The sequence below is a fragment of the Anabrus simplex genome, chromosome X, assembly GCF_040414725.1.
Source record: "Anabrus simplex isolate iqAnaSimp1 chromosome X, ASM4041472v1, whole genome shotgun sequence".
NCBI lineage: Eukaryota > Metazoa > Arthropoda > Insecta > Orthoptera > Tettigoniidae > Anabrus > Anabrus simplex.
Window position 1 is genome coordinate 138,485,158 of NC_090279.1, and position 14,145 is coordinate 138,499,302.

General features: G+C 41.5%; 1 protein-coding gene across 1 annotated transcript; it reads right to left on the minus strand.

The window, feature by feature from the left end:
- Positions 1 to 7,684: 7,684 nt before the first annotated feature.
- On the minus strand, positions 7,685 to 8,155 carry LOC137503193 (zinc finger protein 248-like; the record flags this gene model as incomplete). Its single annotated transcript, XM_068230703.1, has 1 exon — positions 7,685 to 8,155. A coding segment is annotated over exon 1 (471 nt), but the record flags the coding sequence as incomplete, so codon positions are not given.
- Positions 8,156 to 14,145: the final 5,990 nt, after the last annotated feature.

Below are 14,145 nucleotides of genomic sequence, written 5' to 3' on the forward strand. Positions count from 1 at the left end.
CAGCGTAGTATGTTCGTGGATAATCTGCTGTTAGTTGATGTCGTGTGTCCCCTCTCTCTTACCGCTCTTACAACTGCCAATGGCTGCCATACAGAAAAGCCGCATAAGATGACTAGACTCTAATTCTTCTGACCGTAACATTTTGAAGTCTGTTGGTGAGGTTTACCATTTTCCACGAGCTGATGGGCAATCTGTTTAGCTGTAATATTCGCATGACCCTCTGTAACTGGTTGGTTACAACTCAGACGTTTAAGAAACCTCCAGCCTTTCTGGCTATCCTTCCTTAGATCAGTGTCCCCATCGCTCCTGTTATTAGATATCGCTTTTAAGAAATCTTCCCCAGCTTGGACGGTATCGGATCTGAAATGATCGTTGTCAAAGAGATCACGATAGTTTCTCAATATTTCAATAGTTTTTTTATATAGTGTTCACCGTCAGCGAATTGAGATACGAGAAAAATTTCACGATATTTACATAATCATCACATTAAGGGAAATGTTCCATATTCAGAATGTTCTCGTGCAGTGAAATAATACATTTCCCCCAATTAGCCTTCTTAAATGACATCATCTTCGAAAAGGCACTCAGATTCTAACGATTTAAAGGTAAGATGTTTTGAACTAAGACGAGGCTACAGAACTAGTTGCAAACAGAATTTTGTGGTGGCGTTTTGTAAATTAACAGAGAGTCGCAGACTGAACGATGAAAGGCATAAAAGTCTGTAATGAAGATGTATGTATGAAAAGGAACTGTCTGCGGTCAGATTGCAGCATATATCTGGCATATAACAGGACGATGAGGGATTGTTTGCCCCACTGATTTCGCTGAAAACCGAGATATGTGTTTGCTTACGCAGATACTGTAATTTAATATCTGGATAATATCCATCCTCCATCTCGCACTGTTGAATGATACTGGAAGTTTGTTATCATGCTGTAGAAATAGATTGCACGAATCTGTCCATTCTACGCCAGCTTCTCCTCTTTCTTCGGTACTTGGGTAGCCCCATGTTGTATTATGACTCTTGATGTCACCAACCAAAAAATTCACATGTTGATGCTGGAAGGCTCCACAAATCTAAATACAGTACCTGGTGGCTTATTGATTGAGCTCTAATGTGAGAGTCTGAATGTCATCACGGGAGATGATCTGGATGTTGGATAGCACTGAGGGTGTTCAACCACTAAACACATCACCTTGATTTTTGGACGACGAAGATTCTAGTCTCGGCGACTTTCCTGAATGCATATTATTAGAGTGTCCAGTAAATTGCAAGGCTATATATTTTGTGTTGTCTTTCAGATTCTTAAAATTAAGTGAATAATAGAAATAAAATAATCAAAGTGCAAAATATTATTATGAAAACTTGCGTAACATAAACCAGTAAACCTGTACATACAGAGGACGAAGTTGAGCAGAAAATGGGAGCTGATAAGAGTTAAATATAGTCTGTGTATTCCAGTAAATTCTACAGTCCGACTCGTTGGCTGCATGGTCGGCGTACTGGCCTTCGGTTCAGAGGCCCCCAGTTCGATTCCCGGCCGGGTCGGGGATTTTAACCTTCATTAGTTAATTCCAATGGCCCGGGGGCTGGGTGTCTGTGCTGTCCCCAATATCCCTGCATCTCACACACCACACATAACACAATAACACGCAGTTCCCTACACGTGGCAGATGCCGCCCACCCTCATCGGAGGGTCTGCCTTACAAGGGCTGCACTCGGCTAGAAATAGCCACACGAAATTATTTTTATAGTAACTTCTACAACGTAGCATGGTGTATTTTGCTATGTGTAGGTCTGATTTGACCTTGTAATATTTTAGTGGAAGTTTATCATAGTTTCCGCTATTAATTTTTGTGCTGAAAAGACACAAGTAGAAATTTACGATACTTGCGTATGGTAGAAGTGTCACTGTGTTATAACCGACATTTATTCATATTTTTTAAGGATGGGACGTTAGATTGAGTGCATTTCTCATAAAATTTGTTCAAACGTAATGAGGAACATGTTTGCAGTATAGCAGTGAAATTTAGAGGAATTTTAAGTATGTTAATTTGTGAGATTTTATGTCCACAGACGTAGGATCAGTTGAGTATGCAAATTGGAAAGTTCTGGTCAACTTCTAATTTGTAAATGTCATTAATTACAATATTTATTTATTTATTTATTTATTTATTTGGCGTGTGGCTACATCACTAAAACAAATAATATTTACAAATATTATCTCATACTAATAACAATAATTGATTTCATAACGCTAATAAGTTGAAGACAGGGGAGAGTTCGATTTTAATCTATCTCAGCAGTATAACTAAGATATTTAGCATCTGAGTTTGCCTCAAGACACTTTCCGTGAAGCTAGTTAATCATAAATTCATATCAAATGTTCGGCCTTCACAAAAGTTCTCATTATTTTATCCAACAATAGGCAGGAACGAATTCAGTCCCTGGAAAACTTCGTGCAATTGCATCTAAAACGAATCTAAAACTCATATAAGAAAACCCAATACATGGGAGGATCTACTCGATAATTACACAAACAAAATCTGGTAACTCATTATCGCAAAATTACTCAGGTAAATAATTTCAAATACTTGGGGAAATCATCCAACAATCTGCATTAAATCATGAGGAAAACAGAGAGAGATTTCTATATTACAAGTAGGCCATAGAACCACATGGAAACATACGACAAAATATCAGTATCAAGCAACGCTATATTAAAGCATTATAACACCGTAATTAAGCCTCAAACATTACACACGTCAGAAACCTTGATCAGTCGAGAAAGATCATTATCTAAAATGATCGAAAAACAAGATAGGGAAGTCCTCAGGGAAACCATGGCCCAGTATGCATAGGAGTGAGGATGAACAGGAGGTCTCTGGAATTATATCAACATATTGAGGAAATATCAGATACAATCTTTGGAAAAGGTGATTGAAGTTTGATTGCCATATTCAAAGAATAGATGATGAAAGACTCACTAAAAATTTAATAATGCCTCCTCGCTTAAAGTCAGAATAACTGGATAATCGAAATTGAAAAGGATCTTCAAGAAATCAACATACCAGATGAAATTATATGGGACACGCCTAGCTTTAGAACGTTGGTGAACAAACATCATTTTGCTGAGAACCCAAGATGAGAACATAGTTACACAGAAGGAAGAACAGATGATAAACACAAAGAGGGAAGAAACTCTGGCAGGTGAAGAAAGCACAACCATCTGCAAAATAAGTACAATCGCGCTCCTTAGTGGGGCAAAAAAATTTGAAGTAATAATAATAATAAGTAATGGAATGAGTAATAGTTACCATCCATGTGGTATGCTTTTTTGTGAAGTGTCAGTCTGCGATACATTTGTCAGGAGGTGATAGCTCGGGGTTCGGTGTATTGAGGTTTGGGGTCTATGTTGAAGTCAGTGTCATATGTGTCTGGAGTATTGTATTTCCTAATGAAGTGAGACACTTCGTAACGGTCCATAACTGTCGGTGGTAGATAAGTTCTATTTGTCCATGTAGTTATGAAACCATGCGACTCAGTTTGTGAGACATGCTCCTAGTAGATACTCCAGAGGTAATGGTGTAGATAATGCCGAGGTTTCTTTGTAAAAATGCTCGAGGGAAAAAATCAGGACAGTGTTTTGAAATATGGTAAGGTCCATGGTTTGAACACAGAACAGGTTCGTATATCCAGAGGGATTCTTTGTTCATCCAATTACTCCATTAGTACCAGTGAAATGCATATCAAATTCTACAGATCCCATTAGACTTGAAATAATTCGTGATGGCAATAATGTTGACCGATATATTGTGATAATACAAGGATTTGGACGAAGATTTGTGCTGTAGTAAAAGGCCATCCGTGGCGAGATCTGTTTGCTCACTTGTGTAAGCCAGTGGAGAGCGGCAGGTATAAACCTGTTTGACGAGATAACAGGTGTTCACATTTATATGCGGCGGAACCTCTTAGGAAATAGAGGCCCGTGTTACAACATTATTGATGTTACAATAAATGGGGAGTAATTTGAATTTCAATTCTACTGCATAGGCAAATGACAAGAGTGGATTCTCAGTAATATTCCCGAACACTTGACTATGTATTCTAGTTTCGATGTTTCCATAACACAGTCATATTTCGTATTGCCACTGAGCGTTTAAATAATTACTTTGGTGTCAGAAGGTTGTCCTTAGATATTAAGATTTCCATTTCTTGATATATTCATAGTGCAGCTAGGTGTTAAGGACTGCCGATGGCGTGTCCTTCAGTGGAAAGCAGGATGGTGGTTGAAGTGCATGGGATTGGGATTGCTCGCCCATGCTAGGATCGTGAAATTACGTAGCTAGCCAACTGCTCCTAGATGACAGGTGAGTATTCTTGTTTGACACAATGAGTCAGTACCACATAGTATTCCATAGGGTGTAGTAGCACCCTGCCATTAGTCCATGGGATACCCATGATTTTTTGCCATGTTGTTCATAAAGGAGTTGTAATATTTTGTGTGTTTATATTTCAGCAGGACTATAAGTGGATGCAGTTGAACTCCGTGACCTAAAATATGTAAGGGTTACACATGAGTCGAGTTTATTTTGGGGTTTGACTGAAGGTTATAACTAAATGTTAACAGAATTTCTTTTCACAGGTTTTCATGAATTTATTCTAATCACTGACTTCAACCTGTTATTTCGGTTCATGAAACATCATTCAGTCAATACAAATAACACTATTTTATGTTGTATAATTTTACGCTATTATTCACTGGCACTTGAAGTCCACTTGTTTTGGAGGGTCACTGTGGTCATCACGCACATTCAATTAACTTCAACGATAGGTCACTTTGGTCCTCAACCTTAAACATTAATATAGTGGGTGACCGTGATAGCTCAGTGATGTACATTTCGACGTTTCTCAGATTCCATTGAGGGTCCAGGTATCTCGTCCTATGCTGATGGACAGTCCGTGGACGGCCTAAATTAAAAAGGTATCGAAAACACTTCCTCATATTTAGACGATCGAGAAATCGGAAGCATAACGCACAGTTGTTTATGGAGCTGAGCAGATTGAATCTCATGTTGTTTTCTAGTTAACCATAAACTGGTTTTCTGTGAATAGCCCTTCAGACTTTTTTGTGGTGGATATTAATTTCAACTCGAAATCGTCCAGCCGCAGCGGTATATTAATATCACTGACCGCAGAACACTGTTTATGGCCATATTTGTTAACAAACCCGCCGTCATTATTCATTGTCTTTTATTGAATAAAATAGTTAGATTATGTAGGCTTTTAATTTATGTAGGCCTTCCTTGATACCCCAATAGTCATGTCTGGAAGTGACGAAGAGCCATTAACACCCCCTGAGATACAAGAGTTAACAATTCATGCTGAAGACCTGGAACAGGCAAACACCAGTTTGACATGACGAAAGGGTTCATTACTCACTATGTCTCTTCAACACTTGCAACGTTGAGATATAAGAGATGTTTAGTAACTTCCTTGTGGCCCCGTTAGAGAAAAGAGAGAGGCCAATTAACTGCCCCCAGGAAAACTAAAATGGAGAAAAGTATACTGCAGCTGTCGACATACGAGTCCCTACTTAAAGACGCCCATCGAGAATTACGTGACATTCATGAATAGCTATGGGCACTGAAGTAGAACTTTCAATTTGCATTCAGAACCGGCTAACAGACACAATATTATCGTACAAGTGCCGAGGGAGCATGTACAGTTTTGAGCTACTGGTCTACTCATAATTAAAAGAAAACACGTTATGTAGGAAACGGGAGCACAGATATGCTCAGGTTTCAGCAACAATTTCTTAAATTGCGTCGTATTATGACTTGATTCGGCACTTGCTAATTCCCTTGAATTGTTTATTCATAAGTCTGAATACTTCTTTCATGCGCTTCTAGTCTTTTACCAGTTTTCTTTGTCATAGGATCCTTCTGTGTTCATCCGAATTAATTCTTATCCTCGTCCTGGACGGCTCCCAAACGATTGTTGATGAGCACACTTCTACTTTGGTCCGAAAACATAAAAAGGGTCGTCCATGGTTGAGAACAAGCGGTTGTAAATATCTGTGGTTGATGAGGAGATAATTCATGAAATGACCTTTGCTCTTTTCGTACACGGACCTAGCATTATGTTACCTGAAGATTTTCTCTCAGAGAAAATGGTACAAAAGGATGGACCGATGCATGTTATGAGGTCGCAGAAAAGGTGCTGTCCTAGCTGAAGAGCTTACTACTTCTCTGTTGTGTGCGATCGCATGCGCATTGCTACATCTCCGGAATTGGAGGTCTTGTGGAACTCCGGACACTTGTGTAGTAGTTAGTGGGACGTTAAGCAAAATAACATTGTTATTAAATCACGTGCGGCTTAATCACGACGTGACGTGACGCTCGTGCGCCGTATCGCCCGTGTGAACCGACAGCGTGGTGCTGCGTGCGAACGATTTGCCAAGAAACACGGTGGAGTGCGGCATCTCACCAGTGTGGTTTACATGTGCGTAGTTAACTTAAATGATTCTCTTAACATTTTATCGCAAGACAGAGTAATCGTGTGTGTTCTGATCTGAAATGTTAAAGGGACCTTCTTCGCTGTATATTTGTCACAGACATAACAGCAGTATAGCTTCTGGCCTGTGTGAGTCCGCATGTGAACTGGTAGGTCGGTTTTCTGGATGAGGGATTTGCAACAGATATTGCGGCAGTGCGCCTTACACCCGTGTGAGTCCGCATACGACGTGCTAGGTGGGATCTCCTTCTGAATACCCTGATTCAAACATTGCATGAGATTGGCTTCTTGCCTGTGCCAGTCAGCATATGAACTACTAGGCTGACTTTGATGCTGAAGAATATGCCACAGATATTGCGGCAATATGGCTTCTCGCCTAAGTGTGTCCGCATGTGATCTACTAACTCGCGTTTCTGGATGAATGATTTGCCGAACACATTGCAGCAGTGTGGTATATCGCCTGTGAGGGTACACATGTGACCTGCATAGATGGACTTTCTGGCTGAAGGAATTCCCACAGACGTTGCAGGAATATGGCCTCACAACTGTGTGTGTCCGTCTGTGACTTGCTTGGACGGATTTACTGCCGAATAACTTGCCACAGACATTGCATGAGTAAGGCTTTTCGTCCGTGTGAGAACGCATGTGACTAGAATGGTTGTCTTCCCTGCTAAAGGATTCACCACAGAAAATCTCGTCTGTAAGGGTCCACATATGATGAGACAGAGTGTCTTTCCGGCTGAATGATTTGCCACAGACTTTGCAACAGTATGACTTCCTGTCTGTGTGTGTCCGCATATGAACAGTTAGTGTGCTGTTCAGGATGAATGATTTGCCACAAACATTGCGGCTGTTTGGCTTCACGCCTGTATGGGTCCGCATATGATCGGTCAGAATGCCTTTCTTTATGTATGATTTGCCACAGTTATTGCAGCTTTAAGGCTTTTCGCCTGTATGGGTACGCATATGATCGGTCAGACTGCCTTTCATCATGAATGATTTGCCACAGACATTGCAACTGTATGGCTTAACACCTCTATGGGTGCGCATATGACCGGTTAGTTTGCATCTCATTATGAATGATTTGGCACAGACATTGCATCTGAATGGCTTATCGCCTGTATGATTCCGCATATGATCGGTTAGATTGCCTCTCTTTATGAATGATTTGCCACAGACATGGCAGCTGTATGGCTTCTCACCTGTATGGGTCCGCATATGTTCGGTCAGACTGCCTTTCTTCCTGAATGATTTGCCACATACATTGCAACTGTATGGCTTCTCAACTGTATGGGTCCGCATATGACCGGTTAGAATGCCTTTCAGAATGAATGATCTGCTACAGACATTGCAGCTGTAAGGCTTCTCGCCTGTATGAGTCCGCATATGATCGGTTAGTTTGCCTCTCTTTATGAATGATTTGCCACAGACACGGCAGCTGTATGGCTTCTCACCTGTATGGATCCGCATATGTTCGGTTAGATTGCCTTTCTTCCTGAATGATTTGCCACAGACATTGCACCTGTATGGCTTCTCACCTGTATGAGTCCGCATATGACCGGTTAGAATGCCTTTCAGAATGAATGATCTGCTACAGACATTGCAACTGTAAGGCTTCTCGCCTGTATGGGTCCGCATATGATCGGTTAGTTTGCATCTCTGTATGAATGATTTGCTACAGACATGGCAGCTGTATGGCTTCTCGCCTGTATGGGTCTGCATATGAACGGTCAAACTGCCTTTCTGAATGAATGACTTGCTGCAGACACCGCAATTGAATGGCCTCTCACCTGTATGAATCCGGACATGATAGGTTAGACTGCCTTTCTGTATGAATGATTTGCCACAGACACCGCAGCTGTATGGCTTCTCACCTGTATGGGTCCGCATATGTTTGGTCAGATTGCCTTTCTGTATGTATGATTTACTACAGATATTGCAACGGTATGACTTTTCGCCTGTGTGAGACCGCACAACGTCCGGCCTTTTCCTGAAATTTTTATGAGATACTGAGCATTCGTTTATAATCGCACCTGTATGCAATCGCGCGTCCCCTGTCAGCATTTTCCTCTTTGTAAAGCATTTATCAGAAAATACGCACACTTGGAGCGGGTGGATCCTGAGGTGTTCCGACAAGCTGCTTCGGCTACATAACACCTTTCCGCAGTGATCGCACTTGAAGGGTCGATCTTCCTTGTGTCTCTTCAGATGTCGCAAGAGGTCCAACTTCCCAGCCAGGATGTCACTGCACACACTACACCTAAAACTAGCTGATCCGCCGTCCGGAGGTTGATGATCTCTATAGCTCACCTCGGGTCTCGATCTACAGTGACAAATTAAAACCATGTGACCAATAGTTCAACAGCCAACTCCACTACAACTCCCACACAGGGGATTTGCTACTGGACATTCCAATCACTGATATCCAGTGCAGAGAGCTCGTTACTCATAAACATTACATTCCTGAGAGTAAACATTATCTGAGGTGAAATTCAAAACCTCTCACTTGTAACGAGAATGTGTTGCGTCCTTTCATAATCACGATATAGGCACAAGAAACTTGTCACGGTTTAGAAATGTACGAGTTAATAGACCTCATTTGAAGAAAGCATGAGAAGTGGTCCAGCCTAAAAGGGTAAATACTCATACAAGCTCTTTAATCCAGCACATATTATTCTACCGAAATCCGTAGTCTGTTCTCCTACATAAAGAACGGCATATGCTTTGGAGTTTTGATCTTGTTGAACCACTCTGCGCTTTGTCGCAGGCAAGTAATAATTTTTGTAAAGGACCTTGTTCTTGAGGTTGTTTGAGAGAATGTCTGTGTTGTAGATAATAATGTTGAGAACGTTTGCCGACATTCACCAAGATCTGTTGAAACATGGCTAATCTTTTATGAGTGTTATTTTGTCACACAAATATACATATTGTATTTATACATTATCATATCACTATAGCATTTTATTATGTCACTGTGTCGCTTTTCCGAAATATGTATCTTTGATATGCAATCAAACATAGCCAACCTATATATAGGACGCTAGGTTTATACAAGGACGTTCATAATTACTCTCATGTACTACATCAGTCTACGTCTTAATTGCTGTATTTAACACGGAAACCACTAATACTGATGAAATCCTGGAAAAGCTGAAATATAACAAATATACAACGGCTCTCTCCCTAGCATTGATACAGTCTTTTCTCCTCAAGACACTGCTGTTATAGACATTATGAAGGCAACACAGAATATGGCTTTGGTGGTAGCGTTTTATTACAATGTTCTAATATCCTGATTTTGAAACCAAACGCAACCTATCATGCCCTTGAATATTTTTACAAGTATTACTTTAAAAATACGGATAGAAGGAGCATGAAAATCAAGGCTTGAGCCAAAATTCGAGATGACAAGACGTTGAATTGCACTGAAGTGGATATTGCTGCTATGTAAAGGAAGGAATGTTATTATATTTATTTCAAAAGATGACGGGCAACGTGATTATTTTTAGTGGATTGATAACATAGTTGGATAGCATCCAATTCTGTGCCTGTCTCCCCACAACAGAGTAGTTCTACATATTCTACGGAAGAAGGGTTAAAGGTGAGATCCGCTTACAACTGCCACATGGGAAAATCGATCACGCAGGCTAAAGTATATCGTAACATGAACAGGTACTTTCCAATTCATACTGTATGAAATGAAATCACATGGCCCAGTCGAATGCATGACTGGCTCACAAGCAAAGTAATGGGAGGCTCGATCATGTATTGTTACTGCACTCTTTGGAGAAAATAAGTGGACAAATGAAAGGGGGACATTGATTCCAGATATGACAGACTAAACCTCTTGATCATCAAACAAGATATTGATGTTGACACCACTAGACAACAGGGGGCAGAAAATACGACACTGGATTGTATGTCATGAGTTCTGTGGCATATCACGCCAAGCAAAGGTGCGAACGTCTGTAACCCTTCTTCTTTACGTGAATACGTGATTCTTGTGACAAGTAATTTATCAGGTTCACAATTTATTTTTCAGTAAAATAATGTTTCATTTTGCATTGATAAAAATTCTATACGTACCAGCTATATTGCCGTAACTCGTGGCGCGTCCCAGGTGACGGATACGGGTTCCCCGCTGGCCTGCCGATGAACTTGAGCAAAATATAAAAGCACTCGCGTACCAAACATGTACAAAGTCTTTAATGGCAACTTTGGCGGAGATGGAGACGTTAAGTAGGTACCAGGTGGCGGAAGAGGTACACTATATTTCTGGAAGTTAATGCAGAAAAGAGGGTAGCGTTTCTTCTCTAGAGGAGTGGCTGCAAAAGGCATCTGTTCTCCATGTCCGGAGCTGCGTTACTCCCTTCTGTCATGAGCTCTAAAATGGTCAAGACAAGCCGGCCGTAAAATAATACAGTTATATCATTACAGAAATATTTCTCATGGTATCGGAGCCAAGGTTAGTGCAGCCCCTGGAAGGGACGCGCATTGGCAGGGCCCAGTCAGCATGAAATGTATGCTAGGGTTACCGTCGCACGGGCTGTGACGGCTAACCATGCTAGTACCCCCATTTTGTATTCCATCATTGAATTATGCCTGGAAGAAGTAGCGAATAAGCCTCTGCACTTGAGAGAGGGCTTGTAGGCATCTGAGAGGTGCGCAAAAAAGATGGAATGGAGAAAAGTTATGGGAAAAGAGGTGTGGTTACTAACTGGTGTAAAACAGAAACCGAAGGACAGTTCATGGTGTTGACGTCATATCAGCTAAATTTGACGGTTTAGTCTCCGAGGTGCAAAAGTTTGACAATCGCTTGATGTAACTCGTCCGCACTGGAGAAAGAAGGAAATTCCAATTTTTCACAGCAACGCTCCACAAACTGACGTGCTCATGGAAACCAAAGATGCGTTCTGGGCACCGCCTGACAAGAAGACCGCTGACTATCTTATCGCTGCCGCTGATCTGAATGGACGTGTCGGACCGAGGAAAGAACAAACTGTCCATGCCGTTCATGGACTAGTGAAAAGAACCACGAAGCCCAACAAATTCGCGATTATGCAGAAACTGATCATCGCAAACACACGGTTCAAAAAGAGTGATATTCATCTACTCAGTACTACAGTGGCTCCCATCCAATTCGCATTGACTACATCCTTGTGAGAGAGTGAAATCTCGAAGATGTTCTAGAGATAACAGTTGTCCCTTATTAAATCCTTGCGATGCAACAAAGACCAGTCATCTAAGCTGCGGATAAAGTCACCTAGAGCCCAATACTTCGCAGGAAATAGACAAATTGGGATCAAACGGTTGCCCCTGAAGAAGGAGACTAACGTCGTTGCAAAAGTTACAGAGCCACAAATCACCATAGTTGAAGTGAGCCGGACTAAACTGAAAGACGCCTTTCGCTCTATTCCTGGAACAATTAGGTCAGGGCGACGACAACGAAGGATTAAACATGATATGTGGCCAAGGAATGAAGATGTTAAATATGCAGTACGGTTGAAGAAGCAGCTGTACCACAAGTTTCTTGCTCATTGGAATGCCTACGAGGCTGCCACTCGTAAAATGAAGGAGGTATTTGCCGTAACATAATCAAACCGGTAGGCAGGACTATATGTGAAACATGACATGCGCGAATTCGAGCGGAATTTTTAACGGCTAGTCAATCGAGCCATCGCAAAACGTCAGAAGTCCAACGTTTTTACTGCATCAATGAGGAAACAGAAGATTTGCTACTGGACAGGCGGGAAGCGCGAGTACACTGGCGGAACTATTTTGACAACATTTCAATCATGGAATTTCCGTATCTACCAATCCTAATCACCTCCGCTGTTGAAGATCCAACGTAGGAAAATGACGTCACTAAAGTCCAGGCTATGCTGAAGGAAATGAAACCAGGGAAAGCCATCTGCCCCGATTATCCTCCAGCAGAGTTTTGTTTCTCTCAATGGGGGGATGCAGCAGTGTGGCTAAAGCAAGCTTTTCAACCATATCATCAAAGAAGGTCAAAAACAAACAGACTGGCGACGGAGTATCAATTCAGAAATAAGGGAAGCCCTGGCGATTTTTCTAATCACGGCCCGAACATACTTCTGCGCCTCGCAACGAGAGACTTAGAACAAATCTTCGACAAAAGGATTAGCGATTTAACCAAACATACAACAAGCCAAGCTGGATTTGTGTAAAATTGTGGCGCAATAGGAGAAACCCATGCTGCCGGACTGTTACTTGAGAAACACTGTGAAAAGAATAAGAGGCTTCATTACAAATTTCTGGACCCTTAGAAGCCCTTCCATCGGGTAATTCATGACCTAATCAGTCAGCCTACAAGTACATGGCATTCCATAGCACCTTGCTGAGAGGGTATAATTGCTCTACAAAGAACAAATGAGTTGTGTTCAAGCTGCCGCAGGAGCGTCTGATGACTTCCGCATAACTGTAGGAGTCCATCAAGGCCACGGCTTATCACCATTGCAGCTCATTCTTGTGATGGACACAATTACCACAAACCTGCGCAGTCCAATACCATGGACACTTCTCCAAGCAAATGATATCATTTGGCTGAAGAGAATAAGCTAGACCTGCAGCGTCAAACAGAAGACTGGAACAATCGACTAGCGCAATAAGCCCCGCGCCTCAACAAGAACAAGACAGAATACATTGCATTAAATCGTCGAGAAGTTGGAACCATGCATGTTGACGTTGAAGATATAGCACGAGTAGAGATATTTAAGTATATTGGCTCCACAATCTATGATTATGGCCGACTTACTGATGAAGTCAACTTAAGGATATACAAAGCCTGACTGAAGTGGAGAATGACAACAGGCGCCCTTCCGAACTTTGGACGAAGGGCCATCTCTAAACTAAGTTCTACCGAACTGATATCTGTCCTATCGATATCCATCCTGTCGTTTTCTACGGCAACGAATGCTGCCCAGCTCTAGAGGTAGAACGCCAAATAAGCATCATGGATACGAAGTTGCTTAGGTGGAAGGCTGGCATAACGAGACTAGATCACATTTCAAATGATTTTATTAGAAAACGTTTTGGCATTGCACCGATCCAGAAGAAAATTGGGGAAAGGCTTGTGCGCTGGTTTGGGCACGTGTTGCGTGTAGAGGACGATACATTGGGAAAGTCAGAGTATTACACAGAAAGTCGGTGAAAAGAGGCGCTAGGGACGAACCAAACAGCATAGACTGATAGAGTGCACAACGGCCTGAAAGTTGGAAGACATGGCTCGAGACCGAACTAACTGGAGTCAATGAACCACAACACCGGACCCTGCCACCTGATGCAGACTGATGAATATTCTGTTACAAAAATGGAGTGCAAAGGATATTTTACACATAGTAACATTCAAATTAGTTTATTGGATGTTCAAATTTTCTCCCCTAAAGCCTATGTCCGATATCTATAAAAACTTATTTTCACAAAATAGTGTTTGAATGGCTGAACGCTTCTCGATTTCGTGTTTAAGTGACTCCTATAAATGCACTGTGAAGAAAAATTTATAACTCAACAAAATAAAAAATGGGTATATCTGTGTTAAATGGGAAGGACAGTTAGAATATCCGGTGAAATTCTATGAGTACTGTGCCGTTACATTGCCAAACACCACA